The 24,375-nt window shown below is 45.8% G+C and overlaps 3 protein-coding genes across 6 annotated transcripts; 1 reads left to right on the top strand and 2 right to left on the bottom strand.

The window, feature by feature from the left end:
- The first annotated feature begins 3,174 nt into the window (after positions 1 to 3,174).
- Positions 3,175 to 6,192, top strand: si:dkey-1h6.8 (uncharacterized). Its single transcript, XM_049590954.1, has 3 exons — positions 3,175 to 3,386; positions 4,725 to 5,988; positions 6,073 to 6,192. The coding sequence occupies exons 2-3, from the start codon at positions 4,813 to 4,815 to the stop codon at positions 6,190 to 6,192; spliced, it is 1,296 nt and encodes a 431-aa protein (XP_049446911.1). The 5' UTR covers positions 3,175 to 3,386; positions 4,725 to 4,812.
- A 3,254-nt stretch (positions 6,193 to 9,446) lies between these two features.
- Positions 9,447 to 20,534, bottom strand: mthfd1a (methylenetetrahydrofolate dehydrogenase (NADP+ dependent) 1a, methenyltetrahydrofolate cyclohydrolase, formyltetrahydrofolate synthetase). Of its 3 annotated transcripts, none has more exons than XM_049590789.1 (13): positions 20,410 to 20,534; positions 19,280 to 19,299; positions 19,020 to 19,122; positions 18,528 to 18,612; positions 13,126 to 13,185; positions 12,409 to 12,462; positions 11,874 to 12,010; positions 11,671 to 11,771; positions 11,376 to 11,512; positions 11,181 to 11,292; positions 10,790 to 10,917; positions 10,396 to 10,456; positions 9,447 to 10,185 (listed from the first exon to the last, which is right to left on the bottom strand). In XM_049590789.1, the coding sequence occupies exons 3-12, from the start codon at positions 19,118 to 19,120 to the stop codon at positions 10,406 to 10,408; spliced, it is 966 nt and encodes a 321-aa protein (XP_049446746.1). In that variant the 5' UTR covers positions 19,121 to 19,122; positions 19,280 to 19,299; positions 20,410 to 20,534; the 3' UTR covers positions 9,447 to 10,185; positions 10,396 to 10,405. The 3 variants fall into 3 exon arrangements, with proteins under 3 accessions (XP_049446746.1, XP_049446747.1, XP_049446745.1); XM_049590788.1 differs by having other exon boundaries at positions 9,450 to 10,182; XM_049590790.1 differs by lacking the exon at positions 19,280 to 19,299 and having other exon boundaries at positions 9,448 to 10,182; positions 20,410 to 20,525.
- On the bottom strand, positions 13,613 to 17,472 carry LOC125897452 (uncharacterized). 2 transcript variants are annotated; one of them, XM_049590787.1, is made up of 3 exons: positions 14,706 to 17,472; positions 14,406 to 14,575; positions 13,613 to 14,175 (listed from the first exon to the last, which is right to left on the bottom strand). In XM_049590787.1, the coding sequence occupies exons 1-3, from the start codon at positions 14,984 to 14,986 to the stop codon at positions 13,697 to 13,699; spliced, it is 930 nt and encodes a 309-aa protein (XP_049446744.1). In that variant the 5' UTR covers positions 14,987 to 17,472; the 3' UTR covers positions 13,613 to 13,696. The 2 variants fall into 2 exon arrangements, with proteins under 2 accessions (XP_049446744.1, XP_049446743.1); XM_049590786.1 differs by lacking the exon at positions 14,406 to 14,575 and having other exon boundaries at positions 13,613 to 14,225; positions 14,586 to 17,472.
- Positions 20,535 to 24,375: the final 3,841 nt, after the last annotated feature.

Consider the following 24,375-nt stretch of genomic DNA (forward strand, 5'->3'; position numbering starts at 1 on the left):
AGTTTTAAATATTTAGGAATACTTTTCAACCACAACAGGTCTTTCAAATTTGCTATTGAGGATTTCTATAAACGGGCTTCAAGAGCTATGTTTTCTTTACTGTGCAACTGTAGGAAGTTTGATTTACCAATAGATATGAGATTAGAGGTTTTTGATAGGCTGGTGATGCCAGTTATGCTGCATGCTTGCAAAGTATGGGGTTTTGAGAAGGTAGACATCTTAGAGAAATTACATTTGAAATTCCTCAAGTATATTTTGAAAGTTAAAATGTCCACTTGTAGTAATATGGTTTATGGCGAACTTGGAAGATACCCTTTATGTGTTGATATCAAAAAAAGAATTATTGGTTACTAGGGGAGTTTAGTGATGGGGAAGGAAACAAAGATTAGCAGGGTGATGTATAACTGTCTATTTAATTTCTATATTAATGAGCTATATGTATTAGCATGGATTTCTTTTGTTAAGCAAATATTAGATGAATGCGGTTTTTCTTATGTTTGGTCAGACCACAGATGTGATAACATTAAATGTTTGAAGATGGCAGCTGAGCAGAGGTTAAAGGACCAGTTTGTGCAGAAGTGACGTTATGAACTACAGAGCATGTCCTCATGTGATTTATATTGTGAATTTAAAGAGGATTTTAATTTTGAAAAATATTTACTTTGTGAGAACAAGAAGTACAGTCAGGCCATCGGTAATTTTCGAACTTCTAATAATAGACTTCCTAAAATAACAGGTAGATCCAAGGGTCTGGAAAGGAATGAAAGGTTGTGTAATCTGTGTGATGACGGCCACCTGGAAGATGAATATCATGTTTTGTTTGAATGTAAAAATTTAACCATCTCTGAGAACAGAAACTAGTACTTGCCTAAATATTTTTTAAACCACCCATCTATGTTCAAATGTACACCTTTAATGAAGACTGATCACTCACGAACAATATGTAAACTGGGCGCTTTCTTGAATAATGTTTTGCCTCTTTTTAAATGAAATAACGTACGGCCGTGCTTGAGTGCAGGCTTGGTTTTCTTTTTGTTTACTTTGATCTGTGATGACTCACACAGACCTCTACAGACCACCACAGACCACCCCAGACCACTACAGACCTCTATAGACCACCACAGACCTCCACAGACCACTACAGACCCCTATAGACCACCACAGACCACCACAGACCACTACAGACCTCTACACATCACAACAGACCTCTACAGACCACCACAGACCACCCCAGACCACTACAGACCTCTACACATCACAACAGACCTCTACAGACCACCACAGACCTCTACAGACCACCACAGACCACCCCAGACCACTACAGACCTCTACACATCACAACAGACCTCTACAGACCACCACAGACCACCCCAGACCACTACAGACCTCTACACATCACAACAGACCTCTACAGACCACCACAGACCACCCCAGACCACTACAGACCTCTACACACCACAACAGACCTCTACAGACCACCACAGACCACTACAGACCTCTACAGACCACTACAGACCACCACAGACCTCTACAGACCACCACAGACCTCCACAGACCACCACAGACCTCTACAGACCACCACAGACCACTACAGACCACCACAGACCTCTACAGACTTCTACAGACCACCACAGACCACCCCAGACCACTACAGACCACCACAGACCACCACAGACCTCTACAGACCACTACAGACCTCTACAGACCACCACAGACCACCCCAGACCACTACAGACCTCTACACATCACAACAGACCTCTACAGACCACCACAGACCACCCCAGACCACTACAGACCTCTACACATCACAACAGACCTCTACAGACCACCACAGACCACCCCAGACCACTACAGACCTCTACACACCACAACAGACCTCTACAGACCACCACAGACCACTACAGACCTCTACAGACCACTACAGACCACCACAGACCACTACAGATCTCTACAGACCTCTACAGACCACCACAGACCTCCACAGACCACCACAGACCTCTACAGACCACCACAGACCTCTACAGACTTCTACAGACCACCACAGACCTCCACAGACCACCACAGACCTCTACAGACCACCACAGACCTCCACAGACCTCTACAGACCACCACAGACCTCCACAGACCACCACAGACCTCCACAGACCACCACAGACCTCTACAGACCACCACAGACCTCTACAGACTTCTACAGACCACCACAGACCTCCACAGACCACCACAGACCTCTACAGACCACCACAGACCTCCACAGACCACCACAGACCTCTACAGACCACCACAGACCTCTACAGACCACCACAGACCACTACAGACCACCACAGACCTCTACAGACTTCTACAGACCACCACAGACCACCCCAGACCACTACAGACCACCACAGACCACCACAGACCTCTACAGACCACTACAGACCTCTACAGACCACTACAGATCTCTACAGACCTCTACAGACCACCACAGACCTCTACAGACCTCTACAGACCTCTTCAGACCACCACAGACCACCACAGACCTCTACAGACCACCACAGACCTCTACAGACCAGCACAGACCACCACAGACCACCACAGACCTCTACAGACCACCACAGACCACTACAGACCACCACAGACCACTACAGACCACCACAGACGTCATTTATAGAGACATTGTTGTTTCCAGATGGTTGATTTTGTTTTTGCAGCGACTTGTGCTGTGTGAATGGATTGTTGTTGTTTATGGAGTTTATTGTTTATCGTCAGTGTGTTTACAGCAGCGTTTTTGAGTCCAAGGCCAGATGTGTTTCAGCAGGAAATGTGGCTCAAGACGTTTCCTGTAACTTTGATAGTGTTTTCTTCTTGTTGAGGTTTTCTCTGAGTCTCTCTGCGGTCATGCGACTGACTTTACAGCTGTTAACTTTGCTGGTGTCTCTGCGTGTCTGCAGTGATCCTGTAGGTTCAGTTTGTCTCCCTGTTGTGTCTCCTTGTCTCTGTGGTCATGTGACTGACTTTACAGGCGCTAACTTTGTCAGCGGCGTCTCTCAGTGACCCTGCAGGTTGGGTTCAGTGTGTCTCGTGGCGCCGAGCCGTGTGTTCTCCCTCTGATGATGCGGCGGTCTAAAGATAGAAGGTGTCACATGTTGTAGAAACTCATTATATGAAATAAAACCAAATCTCATTTCCTGTTCTTCTCCCCCGGGGGACATCACCCCCTCCCCCGCCTTCCCACCATCATATTGAAGGAGCATTTTCTGTAAAACAAAACGCCAATCAGGGCAGTTGCTATGGAAACTGGGGCGTTACGGCAGCGGAGGAGAGGCAGAGAGATCAGCTCAGTGTTTCTTCTTCTGTCGGAGAATCACTTCTGCTCATCATCACACAGGAAGGACACGATCCACACTCAGGTGAGATTTCATCTTTTACTCAACTCTCAGCCAATCAGCTCACAGCGTCTACCTGCTGTCTGATGACATCATCCTTCGTTAATGGACTCTGATCACAGAACAAGTTTCATAAAAGCAGATCCATGTTTGACTTTATGTTTGATGCTGAGTCCATCAGACGTGTTTCTGTGATCAGCTGATCTGATTTTATTCATCTAATTAATTCTCCTTTAATACTTTTATTTTCCAAAGTCTGATGAACATCACGTCTGTGTGATCTCTGATCTGTGATCTGTGACACAAAGACAGCTGTGGTCACGTCAGTGATCAGATGAAGTTTCATGGTGAAATCTCGGAGCTACATTTTTATCCTAACGTCTTTTTTTTGGTCTAAAAGTGTTTTTAATTTCACATCACAGATTTTTAAAGGTTGTTTTTCATAAATCTGCCCCTCAGTTTGATTCATGTTTATGTTCAGAAGGTTTTCACAGAGGAGTTTGTTCATTTGTCTCTCACAGCCTGATTTATACAACCAAATAAAGTGAAAACAGATTTTTTAATGAATGAATGAACTCGTATGTGCACAGCACCTTTCACACACAGAATGCAGCACAAAGTGTTTTATAATTCAGCTGCAGACACAAACAGCAAAGAGAAAAATCAACACTTGTTCAAACACTTGAAATTAGAACAAAAAGATGAATGAATTAATTAAGAAAAGACAAACACAGAATATTAAAACATAAGTGCAGGTCACAGGCTGTATTAGATACATATATGTTGGTATGAGTGGTGGTTTAAATGTGTCCGCTGAGCAGCTGCTGTGAGACCTAAAGGCAGGATGTTTCCAGATGTGTTGAGCAGCTGACAGAAGCTTCTCCAGATGTTTTATGGTGACATCAGGAACAGTCACAGAGCAGCTGTGGATCATCTCACAGCTCATGATTTATGAAGGAGATCAAATCAGATGTCAGACTTCCCTCTGACTCCAACACGTCAACAACATGAAGAAATCTGAAATGGACTTTTTCTAATGCTCAGATTTGTCTTCTGGAAATATAAGAAAATCGCTGCATATTTAATGAGGTCATAATTTTTTTATATATTTTAACATAACATGTCAGAAATATTGTGATAGATAATGGTCCGTAATCACTGATGAATGTTTCCATCAATAATCAGAATCAGAAACAGTCTCAGTCAGTTGCTCACAGACACTTGGTCCTGACTGTGGTAAACACAAGCTTTAACGTTAGCGTGACATCATGTTCATGTGTGTGAGCTTAGCTTCAGTTCTGATGAATAAAACATGTGTTTATCATAAATCAACATGAGCGTCATCAGGTTTTTGTTTTGCAGCTTCCAGGCGTTGAATCAGCAGTGTGACATCATCATCAACACCTCCAGGAAGTTCACACAGCGTTTAGCTTCACCGTGGAGACGAACCATGGCGTCGCAGGATGGAGAGGACATCCAGCGGGCGGAGAAAGTGTGTTTAAAGAGGAAGTTGACGGGTCCTCCGAGGCTGCTGCTGGGAAAGACCCGCAGCAGGAGCGTGACGGAGGACAGAGCCGGTGCTCACACCAACAGAGACACGACGGAAACTCTGAAACATCCGGCACCTTCAGAGAGCGCTGCCGCCACCGTGCTGACACACGCTGCCAACATGGAGGAAGGAGCAGAGAATGAAGGGAGCGTCAGGGGGCGCTGTGAGGCTGCAGGTGAGGATGATGACATCAGAAACAGGAAGTCCAACAGACGCCGGTGGTGGAGAAGATTCTCAGCTGCTGTCGTCTGTAACAGGAAGCAGGTGAAGGACCCCATCACAGGATCAGCAAAGCAGCAAAGTCCTGCTTCACCGGAGGGGGCGATGCAGCAAACGGACGCCGCGGTGATGAATGACGCAGAAGGAGAAAGTCAGAAAGTCACTGAGAGGAAGAGGAGGGTTACCGTGACGACATGGAAGACGTTCAGAAGGTTCCTGACTTCGTCCACACGAACTCACGAGCAGAGGAGAGAGTCTGTGGAGAAAGATGGCGACCAAACGCCGCTGACCATCCGTGAAAAACTGCAAAAGTTTTTCACCAGAGGGTCAAAGAGCAGATTGTCAGGTGTTGCCATGGAAACCGTGGAGGACGTGTCAAAGCGTGAGGACATGACAAAGTGTGAGGACGTGAAGAAGCGTGAGGACACTCCATGCTCACCTGGAGCTCAGGTTGACGAACCCAACGAGCTCCGTGGCGATGTGACTGTTGGGAGTGGGCAGGTCGTCACGGTGACGGCTGAGATGACTCAGCTGACGGAGGAACAAGCTGCAGATGAAGAACAGCTGGTTTGTGATGTCACAGAGGAGGATGTGACGGACGCTGGAGGGTCTGAAATGATCCACGCTGAGGTCGATGAACGTCCCGCAGACACCGCCGACGCTCCTCCTGAAGATTTACCTGCAGAGGAAGATCAGCTGTCAGCCGCCTCCTCATCATCACCGCCGCCGCCACGGGCCTCACTTCACTGTGACGAGGAGACGGATGACATCACCTCACATGCCCACCAGACAAACGGACCCTCCATCCAGATTGAACTGGTTCCTCCAGATGATGTCAGTCAGGAAGATGAAGAGGAGGTAGAGGAGGAGGAGGAGAACCAGAACCACCACCTCCTCCTGATCCTCCTCAACTGCAACCACAGCGAGCGGGAGCTGCTTCAGATGGCACGCTCTCTGGTCCGAGCCGCCCTGAACGCCGCCGTGGATCAGCTGACCAGAGAACAGCTGAGCGACTCAGACTGCGTCCTCAGAGAGCCACCGGGCTGCAGAGACCACGCCTGAGGACACGATGGCCACGAGGACACAGGGACGGAGACCAACAGAGACGATGGACATGTTGTTCAGTTGTAAAGAGGAAGAGTTCGGTCTATTCATACAAACTGTTTAAATAAAGTTCTCTATGTTTTCATGACGACAGACACGATGTAGCTGCTGTAAAACATTCAGCTGAAGGTCATGTATAAGATCTGAGGCGGTGCGCTGATCATCCTCCACCACAGAAGAAGACTTTGTCATCTGATTGGTCAGAGTGACTGACTGATGATCAGGTTCTTGTGGATCAGCAGGTGTTTTCAGTCTGAGGAACCTTTTTAATGTGTCAGCTGGAAACCAACGTAACTTTCAGAACCTTCGTGTCACCAACATGACATCAAACTTTTCACCTCCTAAAAAAAAAAAAATTGTGTCGATTTATTCACAATATTTTTACTTAGTGTTTATTTCTAGCCAACACACACACACACACACACACACACACACACGTGGTTACGTTTAGCCAACACACACACACGTGATTACGTTTAGCCAACACACACACACGTGGTTACGTTTAGCCAACACACACACGTGATTACGTTTAGCCAACACACACACACGTGATTACGTTTAGCCAACACACACACACACGTGGTTACGTTTAGCCAACACACACACGTGATTACGTTTAGCCAACACACACACGTATGGTTACGTTTAGCCAACACACACACGTGGTTACGTTTAGCCAACACACACACACGTGGTTACGTTTAGCCAACACACACACACACGTGATTACGTTTAGCCAACACACACACACGTGATTACATTTAGCCAACACACACACACGTGGTTACGTTTAGCCAACACACACACACGTGGTTACGTTTAGCCAACACACACACATAGTTTCTCCTATTCTGACTTCTGCCTCCTTAACTGTTGTTGTTGTCCTGCACAGTTTCCCCCGACGCTGTCAGGAGCTGTTAAACAACAGAATCTAAGCTGGAAGTCACTGACTGTCGTGTTTTTGATGACTTCAGAGTGAGAACTTGGTTGATGGACATTTAATCAGTTGAATCATTTATGAATCAAAGCTTCTTTAGATTAACTTATTTATTTATGAACATATTTCATAACTAATTTAAATTATTGATTTATTGGATTTATTCACAATATTTTTACTTAGTGTTTATTTCTAGCCAACACACACACACACACACACACACACACACACGTGGTTACGTTTAGCCAACACACACACACGTGGTTACGTTTAGCCAACACACACACGTGATTACGTTTAGCCAACACACACACGTGATTACGTTTAGCCAACACACACACGTGGTTACGTTTAGCCAACACACACACGTGATTACGTTTAGCCAACACACACACACGTGGTTACGTTTAGCCAACACACACACACACGTGGTTACGTTTAGCCAACACACGCACGTGATTACGTTTAGCCAACACACACACACGTGGTTACGTTTAGCCAACACACACACGTATGGTTACGTTTAGCCAACACACACACGTGATTACGTTTAGCCAACACACACACACGTGGTTACGTTTAGCCAACACACACACACACGTGGTTACGTTTAGCCAACACACACACGTGATTACGTTTAGCCAACACACACACACACGTGGTTACGTGTAGCAAACACACACGTGGTTACGTTTAGCCAACACACACACACGTGGTTACGTTTAGACAACACACACACACGTGGTTACGTTTAGCCAACACACACACGTGGTTACGTTTAGCCAACACACACACACGTGGTTACGTTTAGCCAACACACACACACACGTGGTTACGTTTAGCCAACACACACACGTGATTACGTTTAGCCAACACACACACACACGTGGTTACGTTTAGCCAACACACACACGTGATTACGTTTAGCCAACACACACACACGTGGTTACGTTTAGCCAACACACACACGTATGGTTACGTTTAGCCAACACACACACGTGGTTACGTTTAGCCAACACACACACACGTGGTTACGTTTAGCCAACACACACACACACGTGGTTACGTTTAGCCAACACACACACACGTGGTTACGTTTAGCCAACACACACACACGTGGTTACGTTTAGCCAACACACACACGTGATTACATTTAGCCAACACACACACACGTGGTTACGTTTAGCCAACACACACACGTGATTACGTTTAGCCAACACACACACACGTGATTACATTTAGCCAACACACACACACGTGGTTACGTTTAGCCAACACACACACACGTGGTTACGTTTAGCCAACACACACACATAGTTTCTCCTATTCTGACTTCTGCCTCCTTAACTGTTGTTGTTGTCCTGCACAGTTTCCCCCGACGCTGTCAGGAGCTGTTAAACAACAGAATCTAAGCTGGAAGTCACTGACTGTCGTGTTTTTGATGACTTCAGAGTGAGAACTTGGTTGATGGAGGTTTGGACTCCTTCAATTAAAATGTAAGAATCTCTGACGGTCAGCTGTGAAAACAGCTCTCTGAGAAACATCAGGACTGAAAACACCTGATGACATCATCAAAGAAAACAAATCATTTAATCAGTTGAATCATTTATGAATCAAAGCTTCTTTAGATTAACTTATTTATTTATGAACATATTTCATAACTAATTTAAATTATTGAATCTTTACAGTGTGATCTGTGTTCGTAGTTTTGTGTTGAGTAAAGCAGGACGACGAGTGCAGGTGGATTCAGAAAGGACTCTTTAACAGAGTGAGACAGACTGACAGGAGCCGGCGGTGACACAGGAACATCCAGCAGGAACAACAGAGAACATGAAGGAGGGAACACGAGCAGACCATCCTCTAATAGGGACAGGTGTCACACTGCAGAGGGTGACGAGGTGGCTGAGGACAGGTGTGAGGTGGGGGAGGGGAGCCCAGGTGATGACTGACAGAGAGCAGGTGAGGACATGAGGCTACAGGAGGACAGTGTGAGGACATCTGGTGGCCGGAGGGAGAAGTGCAGCTCTGAGGGATGATCAGGACACGTTCCTTCACTTTGCTGTTTATTTCATCTGTTTATTTAACTGTAAAATGACGGAGACGAATCTGCAGTGACGTGTTTATATATTAATAATGTGATGAAGATGATTCTCAGCTTCCTCTCTGACGTGTTGGAGACAATAAAGGAGAAGATTTAATCTCAGAATACAGAAAAACTGTTGGTTTATTATTTCCTTCATCACAAAGAACAGACGAGTGTCTGAGTGCGTCACGTCACCTGCAGAGTGCAGAAGATGAAAATATATCTGAATAATCATGATGTCAGTGTTTATCAATCAAAACATTTTCATCGTCAACAATCAGAAGAGAAATAAAACAGATCAGATCAGGTGACATCAGAGAGGAGGCAAATGAGACGTGACAGCAGAGTCAGGCTGCAGCCAGTCGCTCGGTTACTCCAGGAACCAATTAAAGCGACCGTCACACTCGTCAATCAACTTAATTAATGACTGAGGCTCTGATGACATCACACAGCTGTCAATCAAACATCTGATTATCTTCAGACATGAGGAAGAGGAGGCTTTGATATGATAATTAACTTTATTTATATGACACAGTGTGACAAACATCAGCTCCAACTTTATTATTCATTGAAACATTTTTATAAAACACAGATCACATGATTTATTGTTCTTATTGTTTACACATCTGTTGGTTTGTTGTTGTCAACATCTGGATTCTTCGTCTCATCAAGTAGAAAAACATAAATATATAAATCAAATCTTGACGTTTGTTCAGGTGAAACCGAAACTTTATTGATCGTCAGGTTGTTTACAAACACAGAGCTCATAAACATTAAAAAAAACTCTGATACATCGATCAGGTGTTTGATCACTTCCTGTTGACATCAGCAGGAAACAGATGGGATGTCTCTGCTGCTGTTTCCATGACGACGGCCTCCAAACAGCCAGTGGAGTTTAAAGGTCAAAGACTGTTTGCTCTTCGTCCTGCTGAAGAGAACACTGTTACCCTGAACTCTGACTGACAGGCGCTCTGATTCAACAACAACAACACAACAGGACGACACGATGACATCACAAACTGATTCAACTTTATGAGGTCAGAGAGAAAAACACCTGAAGAAGAAGATTTGTGTCGTTACGTGAAGACGTTTGACGTGATAAATGAGTTCTGTGATCTCAGATTTGAATCAGTTTTACCTTCAGAGTTTCACCTCCTGTGGTTCTTCAGGAGGAACCGCTGAGCGCTCTGCACCGTGTTCTGAAACATGTGACCATTATAGTTACCATGACATCATCAGAACACAAAGCTTCCGTTTATAAAACAGATTCTTTAATTATATATTTTATATTCTATGTTTGTATCATGTTGTTGAAATGTAAATGTTATGGTCAAAAGGAAAGTTCATCTTTAAAGAACCAAAGAACTCTGAGAGAATGCTGGGTTTTGATTGGATAAACTTTGGCCAATCAGCTGTGAACATCAGACTGCTGAAACAGGAAGAACCTGCAGGATGCCATGACTCATTAGAGTCTGCGGGCGGCGCTGCTGCTGCGACGGAGCAACACAAACTAAACTGAGAAATGAAATCACCTCCATGAGCATGGCCACCGTCATCGGCCCCACCCCTCCTGGAACAGGGGTGATGAATCCTGCTCTCTGATAGGCTGAATCGTAGTGGACGTCTCCGACGACCCGTTTACCGCTCGCCTTCGTCTCATCTGTCAGACAGGACGACTCAGAGGTCAGAGGTCACAGTGGTCATGTTTACTTCATGTTCAGATCAGGTGTAGGATAATAAATACCTCATCATTTATTACTGATTATATTTTATATCAGTAATCTGAGTCTGTCTGATCAAGTGGTGCAGTGACACGTTCAACATTTACCTCTGAGACGGAGAGACAAACAGGAAGTAGAAATACCCCAGTGTAGTCAAAGTACCTGAACCTGTGTGCAGGTGTGTAGTAAAGTAGCTGTGTACCTGGTACGTGGTTGATTCCACAGTCGATGACCACGGCGCCCTCCTTCACCCACTCTCCTCTCACCATCTCCGCTCGCCCCGCCCCCACCACCAGGATGTCAGCCCGGCCCACCTGCATCAGACAGGAAATATGTCATCAGTCAGACAGGAAACGTTGAGGTCAGTGATGTCACCTGTCTAAGAGAATGATGTCACCTGTTTGGGTAGGTCAGGGGTCTTGGAGTGACAGGTGGTCACGGTGGCGTGGTTCCACAGCAGCAGGTCATGCATCGGCGCTCCAACAATCTTACTGCGACCAATCACCACTGCGTGTTTCCCCGCCACAGACATGCCTGTGTGGGAACAGGAAGTCACAAGTGAGGTGACATCATGGCGGACTAACAGACTCCTTGTTGTCTCCAGCCGCCACGTCAGAAGTTAAGATGTCTGCTACGTCCCAAAGATGGCGACTGCTGAGGGCGCGCCAGTAGTACATGTGTGTGAGAGAGACCTGTCTGTCTGATGAGCTCCATGCAGCCGTTGGGTGTACAGGGGATGAAACAGTCGTTCAGGTCACCTCGAGACAACTTCCCTGCGTTAATACAACTCAGACTACACACACACACACACACACACACACACACATGAAGCCACAGGAAAATACTAGAATGAAACTAATAAACAAATCACGTGAGGACTTCCTGTGAGACTCACCCATCCACGTCTTTCTCTGGAGAGACGGCGTTGGTGATGCGTTCAGTGTCCATGGAGTTCACGGAGTCCAGAGGAAGTTGGACGATCAGACCGTGGACGGACAGGTTGTCGTTGACAGACAGGATGTTCTGCAGGACCTGCGAGGGAGACAGGAAGTGATCAGAGGACACGCTGTACATCACTGCAAACCTCAGATATGTTTGTACGTTTCATACGCATCCTATCAGCGTTTCTAAAGTGACGCAGTATCTGAGCTTCATCAGGAGGTGGAGGGGAGGGTGGAGGGTGAGACACCAGGTGGGACACCTGTCAACCTGCAGACAACTGGTCAACTCCAACTAACAACTAAACCAGCTGAGTTTACTGCCGCAAACACATGATCTTCTCCAACATAACCAGGTGGTTTCAGACATCACCACATGTTGACCACAGCTACGTGATCATGTACAAAGGTCACATATCCATGGTTTGCAGAGATGTACAGCGCCACCATCTGTTCCAGTGATGGAGCTGCAGGTGGAGGTGCAGCACTCACCTCGTCCTGTGTGGACGTATTCGGCAGCCTGAGGTGTTTGGCATCGATTCCAATCTGCAGAACACAAACTGAACATGTTATTATTATTATTATTTTAATATTATCACTGTTATTGTTCTTACACACGTGTGTGTGTCAGCTAAATGTAACCACGTGTGTGTGTTGGCTAAACGTCACCACGTGTGTGTGTTGGCTAAACGTAACCACGTGTGTGTGTTGGCTAAACGTAACCACGTGTGTGTGTCGGCTAAACGTAACCATGTGTGTGTTGGCTAAACGTAACCACGTGTGTGTGTTGGCTAAACGTAACCGTGTGTGTTGGCTAAACGTAACCACGTGTGTGTGTTGGCTAAACGTAACCACGTGTGTGTGTTGGCTAAACGTAACCATGTGTGTGTTGGCTAAACGTAACCATGTGTGTGTTGGCTAAACGTAACCACGTGTGTGTGTTGGCTAAACGTAACCATGTGTGTGTTGGCTAAACGTAACCACGTGTGTGTGTTGGCTAAACGTAACCACGTGTGTGTGTTGGCTAAACGTAACCATGTGTGTGTTGGCTAAACGTAACCACGTGTGTGTGTGTGTTGTTGGAGGAAAAAAACATCAGTTGGTGGTGTTGTACTGACGTAGTGCTTTTATTTTGAAAGAGACTGTATGCAAACTGTACAGATGAACGTGTGAACAAATAGAAACAGAGACTAAAGGTGCGGTCGTCACCTCGGCTGCAGCCTTCAGTTTGGTGCTGATGTAAAGGTTGGAGTCGTCTCTGTCTCCCACCTGAAACACATCAAACCATCACTAACAATAAACTAATCACACATCATCATTTATTATGAATCATGTGTCGTATTAATAATCTGAATGTGACGTTCAGGTAAATGGAGGCAGTAAAAAGGACAGTTTTTATCTCAACAAACACTTTGAAAAAATGACACTGAAAAATACATTTTTTCACAGCTGTAAAATTCTCACTTTGCTCTCAGAGCTTCTGAAGAACTCATCTCTGAATCTGGGAGCAGTGCTGAAGTTTGACTGCAGCAGGTCAACCTGACTGAACCTGACTGAACCTGACTGATCTTGACTGATCCTGACTGAACCTGACTGAGCCTGACTGATCCTGACTGAGCCTGACTGAACCTGACTGATCCTGACTGATCCTGACTGAGCCTGACTGAACCTGACTGATCCTGACTGATCTTGACTGATCCTGACTGAACCTGACTGAGCCTGACTGATCCTGACTGATCTTGACTGATCCTGACTGAACCTGACTGAGCCTGACTGAACCTTACTGAACCTGACTGATCCTGACTGAGCCTGACTGAGCCTGACTGATCTTGACTGATCCTGACTGAACCTGACTGAGCCTGACTGATCCTGACTGAGCCTGACTGAACCTGACTGATCCTGACTGAGCCTGACTGATCCTGACTGAGCCTGACTGAACCTGACTGAACCTGACTGATCCTGACTGATCCTGACTGAACCTGACTGAGCCTGACTGATCCTGACTGAGCCTGACTGATCCTGACTGAGCCTGACTGATCCTGACTGAGCCTGACTGAACCTGACTGAACCTGACTGATCCTGACTGATCCTGACTGAACCTGACTGAGCCTGACTGATCCTGACTGAGCCTGACTGAGCCTGACTGAACCTGACTGATCCTGACTGAGCCTGACTGAACCTGACTGAGCCTGACTGAGCCTGACTGAACCTGATTGAGCCTGACTGAGCCTGACTGATCCTGACTGAACCTGACTGAGCCTGACTGAACCTGATTGAGCCTGACTGAGCCTGACTGAACCTGAGTGAACCTGACTGATCCTGACTGAGCCTGACTGAGCCTGACTGATCCTGACTGAGCCTGACTGAGCCTGACTGATCTTGACTGATCCTGACTGAACCTGACTGAGCCTGACTGAACCTGACTGAACCTGACTGAGCCTGACTGAGCCTGATTGAGCCTGGCTGAACCTGACTGAGCCTGACTGAACCTGACTGAACCTGATTGAGCCTGACTGAGCCTGACTGAACCTGACTGAACCTGACTGATCCTGACTGAGCCTGACTGAACCTGACTGAACCTGACTGAGCCTGACTGATCCTGACTGAACCTGACTGAGCCTGACTGAACCTGATTGAGCCTGACTGAGCCTGACTGAACCTGACTGAACCTGACTGATCCTGACTGAGCCTGACTGAACCTGACTGAACCTGACTGAGCCTGACTGATCCTGACTGAGCCTGACTGAACCTGACTGAACCTGACTGATCCTGACTGAGCCTGACTGAACCTGAGTGAACCTGACTGATCCTGACTGAGCCTGACTGAGCCTGACTGATCCTGACTGAACCTGACTGAACCTGACTGAGCCTGATTGAGCCTGACTGAACCTGACTGAGCCTGACTGAGCCTGACTGAACCTGACTGAGCCTGACTGAGCCTGACTGAACCTGACTGAGCCTGACTGATCCTGACTGAGCCTGACTGAACCTGACTGAGCCTGACTGATCCTGACTGAGTCTGACTGAACCTGAGTGAACCTGAGTGAAGTGACTCTGCAGGTTTAGACATTTAATTTTTATACTGACCTTAAAGCTCAGTAGGCAACATTGTTTTGGTATAAATGAGTAAAGTTTTATAATGTCCTCTCAGCATAATGTAAATCAAGTGGTCTGAGACAAACAATAAGTTTCTGCACCTCACCATGGCTCTGTGTTCAGCCTCTAAAGAATCAGTATCGTGCCAATGTGCATCAACCAATCAAAGGTCAGCTCAGACCACTGCGTTCCTATTGGCTGTTCTACTGCATATGCACGTTCCTGTGCCGCCGGCAGAAGGGGAGAGCAAGCGGCAATGGCGAACAGTGCACCAGGTGAAATAGCTATTCCAGCATTGGCTACAACTGCCTACATGGCTAAACCCAAAAAAAGGAAGACAGAACTCGGTTCCCCGGAGCCCCGGAGGGAGGGGAAAGGTGAGGTGGGGCCGGGCCCGGCCGGAGGGCGCAAGGGTCAGCCGTGGGAGCGGAGCCAAGGGCCCTCTGCGGAGAGCGAGAGCGAGTTTCGGGTGTATGTGCGGGCCCGCGAGGGAGAAATAGAACCAAGTAGGATAAAATACTCGCATGCTCGTCTGGTAGGAGGGGCTCAGGGCGGAGACGAACGAAACCTAACTCAGATGAGACTCAAAAATCAACCGTTTTCAGGCTTTCTACTGCAGCTTTAATCTGACCTCGTCAGAAACTGACAACCAATACAAATGACGACCTGACCAAGGACCCGGGTCACTTCCAGCAGGTTTTCACTCATCAGGAATCTGACTCTGTGTTTTAGTGAATGACAATAAAAATATCCTGATGGAATCAGATGATGTCCTGAGACACAGAGGTGATCATCAGAATAAAGATGTGAAACAGATCAAACTACTGACACATGTTAGAACGGTGAGAGACAAGAGTTCAGGGTGTGACTCGGGGATCAGGTTCAGGTCAGCGTGACTTATCAGAGAGTTTCTGAGAGGAGGAGCAGCTGCAGTAAACACACACACACACACACACACACACACACACACACACACAGCAGGTCAGATAACAGGTCCTGACCTCTGACTCAGAGCTGAGACCCGCTGAACAAACACAGTTTGACTCTTCAGACATTTGAACAGACACTTTTAGTGCCAACGTCACGATGACATGACTGGACGGAGGCCATCATCAAAAATGCTCACATGTGCAGCGCACACTTCATATCAGGTTAGGGAAAAAGTATTTCCTGTTGTAGGGATGAATAAGGTTATGTGTATTAAGGGTTATCATGTCCACCTCATCAGAAACTGGGGAGGGATTAAGAGGAAGATTGGATTTCTCTGCAACGCTAACTTTTTAGCACATTAGCTAACGTTAGCTTCCATAGCAAAACAAACAAGTGTGGTCCTCCTTTGTAAGATTGGCTTCCTGTGACATCATCCATCCACTGAGTGAGAGCATACGGGTCGGCCAGTCTGGTCCCGTTGGTCAGTGTTTACTTATTCAAGTAACACTGGCGGTCCCGGAGAGTGAGTGACCTGACATGGTGCGTTGGTAAATTCAGTCTGACGCTCTACACTAAAATGAGAGCCCTGTTGGTGGAAGAAACGCAGCGTTATATTTCTACATGAATGAACCAACGGTTAAGTTAATCACACATTCACTCCGCTCGGCGCTCTGCTGCTCCGTCTCCACAGACAGAGTGTCCAGAGTGTGCTCTGCCACTCTGAGAGTGCGCTGCTCTGGATAACCCAACGCTACATTCAGACAGCGCTCCCAATTTATCAACGCTCCAGTTTGTGTCAGAGTGCGCTCCCACACTCACAATGAGTGTTTCTGAACGCACCACTCACATCATCTTCCTCCATTGTCTAAAACAAGACAACACAACTTGTTAGCTAGCGCTAGCTAATGTCTGTGGAGAACTGTTTTGCCTCCAGCTAAGCCCCGCCCACCAACAAACATCACACTGTGTACCAACAGTAAAAGAGTGTATAAACTGCACAGTGAGATGAGTGAGTCTGCAGAGGGGTATTCCAGAAAGCAGGTTATGTGAAAACTCAGAGTAAGTTAACCCTGAGATGAGGGAAACTCTGGGTTTTCAGTTCCAGACAGAGAGGTAACTGAAACTCTGAGTCAGTCACCATGGTAACAGACTCTGTGAACATAACCTGCTCGCTGACAGGTTTTCTTCAATAAACCCTGAGTTTCTCTCTGTCTCCTCCCTCTTACACGCTGTTTCATTTCCTCATTCATTCAGTCCGTGTCAAAGCTTGTATCGAAGCGCATTCATTAGCGGAGATTTACCGTCTGTCACAGTCTAAATCCTGCTGGATATTAGTTTGTTACTCAGGACTGTCTGAAGTTACTGAATTTATGCACATCAGTCATTTCTTTGGACATCAGCTTTTGTCTTTACATTCAAATATTACACAGCGAGAATTCACCCTCAGCTCAGAATCAAACCTCTGTCCTTTTTATATTTATTATTTTTATAACACTGTGCACAAGGATCAGACTGTCAGTCTGTCAGAGCAGCTCCACATGTTTATTGCACATAATGTGTAGGTCTAATTATTTAAATGTTAAAATGGGTATGAAGCTTTAGACACGTAGTATCAGTGACTAATGATCTCTGTCACTGATGTCACTGGTCGCACTGATGGAACATAACTCCTATAGCCTAATATTGGGGATTATATGTTCATATTTCTGAGTGAGCAATGGTGCAGCATTTCACTGTCTTTACATTTACTACATTTGTAGCTGAAATAAAGTCACTGAATGCTGTTGAGTCAAGATACAAATAGATGTGCAACATTTTCAAATCTACTGTATTTTAACCTCAACGTCTTTTCAGGTGCAAATCACCAAACATATTATTACTGGGTCAGACTGTGAGTTTACAGTCATGTCTTTATGTCTTTGATCTATAGCCTAGCCTATATGTTTGAAATCTTCTGCCTCCTGTGTTTTTCCCCATCAGATTAAATCTGAACAAATATATTATGATATATTATTAATATAATGTAATGTATCTACAGCCTGATACACAGTCAGATTCCACCACTTTATCTTCATTAAGGAAATGTAAGTCTGATAAATGATGAATAAACTTTTTTATTAACTTTATGGTTAACTTATTGACACTTTCCTCGCTCTGACTCAGGCTCTTCTTTTAAAGATAAACGTGCACCGTCTACACATGCATTAATATCTCTGCATCCACTGGATTAAAATGGAGGCGCTGTCTTTTATTGACCTGTTGCCATGGTGAATCGTGGAGTCGGAGCTCCATTGATGATGGCTTTTTATTGTCGGCTTAACTCAGAGTGAACATACTCAGAGTTGACTGAACTAACTCAGATCAGCTGTTCTGGAACCGGTAACTCAGAGTTTCCCATCTCAGCGTAAATCAACTCAGAGTTCAGGGTTAGACTCAGAGTTTGTTGAACCTCCTACCTGGAATATCCCTCAGGTGTTCTTCTAATTGTCTCCTGCAGTAACAACAGAGACACTCAGACAGCAGACGTCTCACTGACAGGTGAAAAGACAGAGACTGAAGTGCAGGAGGACAGGTGCAGGTCTCACCTGTAGAACCACCAGACCAGGTCTGAACCCTGAGAAGACGTTCTTCATCTCCTCCACCTCCTTCTTCAGCCGCTGCCTCACCATCCTGCTCACACACACCCAGGATCAGTTCTTACGGCCAAAACACACCGGCGCCGTACGACGCGCGTCAAAGCAGCCGCCCCAATTATTTTCTATTTACAAACCAACTCCGGCGGCAGCTCGACGTGCCCCGCCGCGGCACTTTACGCTATTGTCCTGTTTTTCCAGTATCGCCGCCCTTGAAAAAGCGCTATGTTGTACTTCCCAGCTCCCGCGGACTGGAGTGTGCAATAGAAATCCGGTTGACGCCCCGCAGCGCGACGCTATTTGTGTGTGCTGGCGGCGGCACTTGACTCGCGTCAATGACGCTGCCGGTGTGTTTTGGCCTTTACACGTCTAACAAACAGGTTTCAAACTGGTCCCATCCAAACTGGGAGATACTGGGAGACACTGGGATGTGGACTGACTTACTTGGATGTCTTGTTGCCAGAGACGACGGTTGCCACGGAGCGCCTGCTTCCTTGGCAACCAGCGACGCGGAGACGGAGAGAGAGGGAGGCCAATGACATCATGACTGAGAGAGACAGAGATGGACAGACAGACAGATGGACAGATGGACAGGTAGAGGGAGCATCTGTAAATGTATATTTGACTCAAATAAAACTGAAGCTGATCAATCAATCAATAATTATCTCCTGATGAACTCATCGTGATGTTTAGTTACTGCTCACCTGAGGACACCTGAGGACACCTGAAGAAGAAAACGAGGTGTTTATTTATTTATCATCGATTATTTTTGTTCTGACTGCAGGAAACAGGAGAAGTGGCCATAAGTTTGTGGACAGCTGAACACGTGCTCGAACTGTCACATTAATCATGTTGATACGACTCTGCTGTGTGAGTGCAGTGACCTGTAAATTCATCCTGACCTTTACTCAGTAGAATCTGGTCCAGGCTGCTTTCACTCTGTTACCTGTTCACCTGTTTCCCTGTTCACCTGTGGAAGGTCACACAGGTGTTTCTCAGTCTGTCTCAACTTTATCACAGCCTGCTGCTGACTGAACAATAAAGTTGATCAGTTTGAACATTAAATATCTCTGGACTGGAGTCAGTTGAATAAAGGTCAAAAATAATTTATGCATCACTGCATCCTGTTGTCACAGCGTCCGTTACACAGTGTCCAGACGTCTCTGTGATGGACGCTGTGAAGGTCAAACAGTTTTAGCTTAATGAATGTTTCAGTGCATTGTTTGATGCTATCAGATGCAGTCGGAGTGAAGCCGTCACACAGACGTGCTGCAGAACATCTGGAAACAGTCAGGTAAAGTACAGGTACCTGAGTGAATGTTGTCTGCAGCTCTGCAAACTAACAACACACAGCTGAACTCTTTAAGTGATGAAGCTGATTTAAAGTTCAGGTTTATTTTAGCCGACGTCTGCAGCTGTGTCAGAGTTTGTTTTGCCTGTTGATCTGAGCAGAGGCAGAGCAGAGGCTGAGATGCAGCGTGTTGACGTGTCACTGAGTATCTGAATAATCCACAGCGTTTCCTTCACACAGATGTTTCTGTGCAGATGTTACACATCATCACTGTGTCTGCTCGTCTCCACAGCACGTCTCAATAAAGTTAGTGTGATTCAGCCCTGCCTGCTGCAGAGACACAGCGTCCTCGTATAACATGTTAATCATTGCAAACTCTTTGGTCCAACTTTCTGTCTGCAGCGGCACACAAACACACAGCGTGTCTTCATCCCCGTTACAAACAGCAAAGTCTCCCATCATGCATCTGTTCAGCTGCAGACACACGAGAAGACGAGTTTATTAACTTAGATTTAAAGACAGAGACAAACAGCTGGGACTGACCTGAGAGACGACCAGAGGACTACTGACACACTCTGCTGCAGGACTCTGATGTTTGTTCAGTCATTCCTGTGGGCGTCTCTGGCAGCAGCTCTGTGTGTGCGTGTGTGTGTGTGTGTGTGTGTGTGTGTGTGTGTGTGTATGGTAGCTCTTAAGTGACAAATAAAAACTTTATTTATAACAACAAAAGCTCCGCTGTGTCAGATTATAATCTGATGTTTGTGTTCTGGTTCCCTCAGAATGAGCTGTTTATATCTCCACAGGGAGCAGGTCCTCGTCTACAGAGATCACCGTGTTGCACCATCATGTTTCTACAGTAGCCCAGAATGGACAAACCAAACACTGACTCTAGATAGAGACATTCATGTGTTCATAATCAGCAGCTCCTCCACAATGAGCAGCGTCAGAGAAACACTGAGTTGAATGTGAAACAGTTTGATTTCTGTCGAAGCAGTTTAACTTAGGACCTGAATGGGGGAACCAGGGGGAGGGAACCAGGAGGAGGGAACCAGGAGGAGGGAACAGGGAGGAGGGAACAGGGAGGAGGGAACCAGGAGGAGGGAACAGGGAGGAGGGAGAAACTTTACATGGAAACAAAACAAACAAACTAATATCTGTATTTAATCAAATCTGATCTGACTGACATCACTGTGAGGCCTGATACATAAACTGTGTATGAAGAAAACTACAGTCAGATTCTGATTAAGATCCTTCACACACACACACACACACACACACACACACACACACACACACACACACTAACACACACATATAACAGTACAGATCTAATGGTGTTGTCTTTGTCTCTGAAATATCAAATGATGTGACACAGTATGTGAGTAAAGTTCAGTCAGTGTTTCTGACACTAATGAGCTTCCATACATCTGTGTGTGTGTGTGTGTGTGTGTGTGTGTGTGTGTGTGTGTGTGTGTGTGTAACCAGCAAAGGCTGATAAAGAGGAGGGAGGTCAAAGGTCAAACTACAGTAAACTGGAGGAGGAGGGACGTCCCAGGAGGCTCTCAGCCAATAAGATTCCAGACTGTCGGGGGAGGAGAGAAGAAACAGCTCAGTGTAGGGAAGGAGGAGGAGTAGAGGGAGGAAGAGGAGTACAGAAGTCAGTAGCTGAGTTCTGAATCACAGATTTAACTTGTGGGGTTCAGCAACTGCTGTGACAGAGGCTAACAGGCTAACAGGCTAACAGGCTAATACCTTACTCCCTGAACTTTGACCCTGTTGTTCGCTGAGCTGGCCACAGACGGAGGTGAACCCTCGCAGCTCTGCTGCTGTTACAGGGTGACACCAGGTCACAGGTCACAGGTCACAGCAGAAGAAGTTAAACATGATTTTCTGACAACAGTGACTTGACCTTTACATTTCTCTGTCAGTGATGTTTTTATTGTTATTTGTTCAGTTAAACAATTGATGTCCCTGTAATGACTCTCTGACGGGTCATCAGCTGATCTCATGGACTCATCTGTCATTACAGCTGATTGACAGATGACAAGATGTGTTCAAGGCACTCGTACTTTACTGGACTGTTTCCATTCCCTGCTCCTTCACTGCACCACGTGATGAACACATGAATGATGCAGCAATATTCATTATACAATAATATCAAACATATTGTTCTGCAAATTCTTCAGTCTGGTTTCAGTTTGTGTTCCCCACCATACTCCACCCTGCAAACATCACTCACTCACTCACTCACTCACTCACTCACTCACTCACTCACCTGTCAACACACTGACACACAGATTTACTGCAATTATCTTTTGTTAACAATAAATCTGTCAACTTTTCAGTTCATTCTGTGTGTCATGGCCTATGAGCCGGGCCATGAGGGTGCATGTTCAGAGTTTTCTTTCACTAAAACAACAACAACAAAAAAAACTAAAAACACTCACGTGTTCTCTGTTCCTTCCTCAGTGGTCCACCGTGGAAATTCAGAAATTCGCAAGTTGAAATTCAGAATTCAATTCAATTCAATCAATTTTATTTATAAAGCCCAATATCACAAATCACAATTTGCCTCACAGGGCTTTACAGCATACGACATCCCTCTGTCCTTATGACCCTCACAGCTGATCAGGAAAAACTCCCCAAAAAACCCTTTAACGGGGAAAAAACGGTAGAAACCTGAATGGCCGAGTTAGCAAGATGCAGTAATAGAATACGAGAGAGAGAGAGAGAGAGAAGGTGCCCGGTGTATTATAGGGGGGTCCTCCAGCAGACTAGGCCTAAGTCAGCCTAACTAGGGGCTGGTACAGGGCAAGCCTGAGCAGAAATTCACAAGTTGAAATCGATGCAACAGCTGACAAATGAAACCCTCACATGCACTCATCACGCACACACACACTCCTGTGTGGCGCACCTCAGGCGGGGTTTGAACCCACATTGACCATGCAGCTCTGCGTTGGCGGGCGATGTCCTTCTCCACTGGATAAAGTGATAAAGTGTCTGAAGCAGAGAGAGAAAGAAGACGAGAGTGAAGTGTTGCGGTGTTCTTTAAGGCTGAAACAAAATCTGATTATCATGGAGAAATGAGACGTGTTGACTGACAGGAAATAAAAGAACTGACTCTGAGATCTTAAACTTTAACCTGTCATTAAGGGTTAAACTGTGGAGGAGAACAAGCAGAACCTTCTTCCTTTAAGGTTCACATTAAAGTTCACCTGGAATGTGATTTTCCACATTTTAAGTGTTTTTTGTAATTAACTAAAAAAAAAAAAACACAAACAACTAAAAACACTGCCCGTCCAGCCAGCTATCTGAGCCAGCTCGACCCCCTGGGCTCACATGTACTCACGTGTTCTCTGTTCCTTCCTCAGTGGTCCACGGTGGAAATTCAGAAATTCGCAAGTTGAAATAGACGCTGGGGGCAGCATCCTGGAACAAACATCTGCTGCAGCTCAAAGTGTTTTTGGATGAACTCTTGTAGTATCTCTGAAGTGAATCACTCAGATGGACTTTGTGTCTGAGTGTTGTGAAGACAGTCAAGTGTCCTGCAGATGTCCTTCATGAAGAAGTAGCAGAAACAAAGCAGCAGGAAGTGAAGCTCAGTTCTTCAGATGAAACCCAGGAGTCCACTGTGAACATCTGCAGGACACTTCACTGTCTGAGCAGTGTGAAGACAATCTGTAGTGATTCACTGCAGAGACACTAAAAGACTTCACACCAAAAACACTCTGAGCTGATAGAAGTGAAGAGTTTGTCTCTGTGTGGACGTCACTAATGGTGGTCTAATGATGAAGGACACGTGAGTGAGAGCTGCAGAGGTGTGAGATCAGAGCACATGAAGAAGAGCAAAGGTCGACACTGTCAGAGCGAAGATCTGTCTGAAACAGAAGCAGAAACCTTCAACAAGCCACAGGACAACATGTGACAGGAGCTGAACTCAGACTGTAGTGGACACGTGTTCAGGTCTAAATACAGCTGATCTATCAACCAATCAGAGCTCTGTACATGTTCCCATCCAAAGGGAACTAGAAGCCATTGGTCTGTTTGATCAGGGCCTCCAGAAATTCATTCATTCATTAGTGCCAATACCACAACTCAACCACTAGATGGAGACATAGACCACGTGTTCATACGGAGGCTGAGGCTCAGCTGGAGGTCACCGACTGCACTTCCTTCAGTGTCACATGAAGATTCATTTCATTTATTTATTCCTTTTGACCCCGCCCCGGGGTATAAGGGGCAGACAACAAAAAATAACATTAACAAATCAGGACAGGCGGCAGCCAATGCACAGCAAAATAAATAAAACAGAATTTGTGTACATACATACAAGTCAAAGCAAATCAAGAGAAACTATTCGAGATTTTCTTTAAAAGTTTCAACAAATTTGACAAGACCTTTACTTTTCGAGATGACGTTAACTTTTGAAACTTATAAATATTTGGATTTGCTCTGTAGAACTGTCCGACCAACTCTCTTCTCTCTTTATCAAAAAAAGAACACACAAGT

This window comes from Epinephelus fuscoguttatus, linkage group LG11 (assembly GCF_011397635.1).
Source record: "Epinephelus fuscoguttatus linkage group LG11, E.fuscoguttatus.final_Chr_v1".
NCBI classification, from domain to species: Eukaryota; Metazoa; Chordata; class Actinopteri; order Perciformes; family Serranidae; genus Epinephelus; species Epinephelus fuscoguttatus.

Coding starts and splice junctions, on each gene's coding strand:
- mthfd1a (XM_049590789.1), bottom strand. CDS start 19,120: ATGATGTCATTGGCCTCCCTCTCTCTCCGTCTCCGCGTCGCTGGTTGC. Junction 18,613..19,019: donor TCTGGCAACAAGACATCCAA/GTAAGTCAGTCC, acceptor GTGTGTGAGCAG/GATGGTGAGGCAGCGGCTGA. Junction 10,918..11,180: donor TGGAATCAACCACGTACCAG/GTACACAGCTAC, acceptor CCTGTCTGACAG/ATGAGACGAAGGCGAGCGGT.
- LOC125897452 (XM_049590787.1), bottom strand. CDS start 14,986: ATGTCTAAACCTGCAGAGTCACTTCACTCAGGTTCACTCAGGTTCAGT. Junction 14,576..14,705: donor GATCAGTCAGGTTCACTCAG/GTTCAGTCAGGC, acceptor AGGTTCAGTCAG/GTTCAGTCAGGCTCAGTCAG. Junction 14,176..14,405: donor GCTCAATCAGGTTCAGTCAG/GTTCAGTCAGGC, acceptor AGGTTCAGTCAG/GCTCAGTCAGGTTCAGTCAG.
- si:dkey-1h6.8 (XM_049590954.1), top strand. CDS start 4,813: ATGGCGTCGCAGGATGGAGAGGACATCCAGCGGGCGGAGAAAGTGTGT. Junction 5,989..6,072: donor GTCAGGAAGATGAAGAGGAG/GTAGAGGAGGAG, acceptor GAGCTGCTTCAG/ATGGCACGCTCTCTGGTCCG.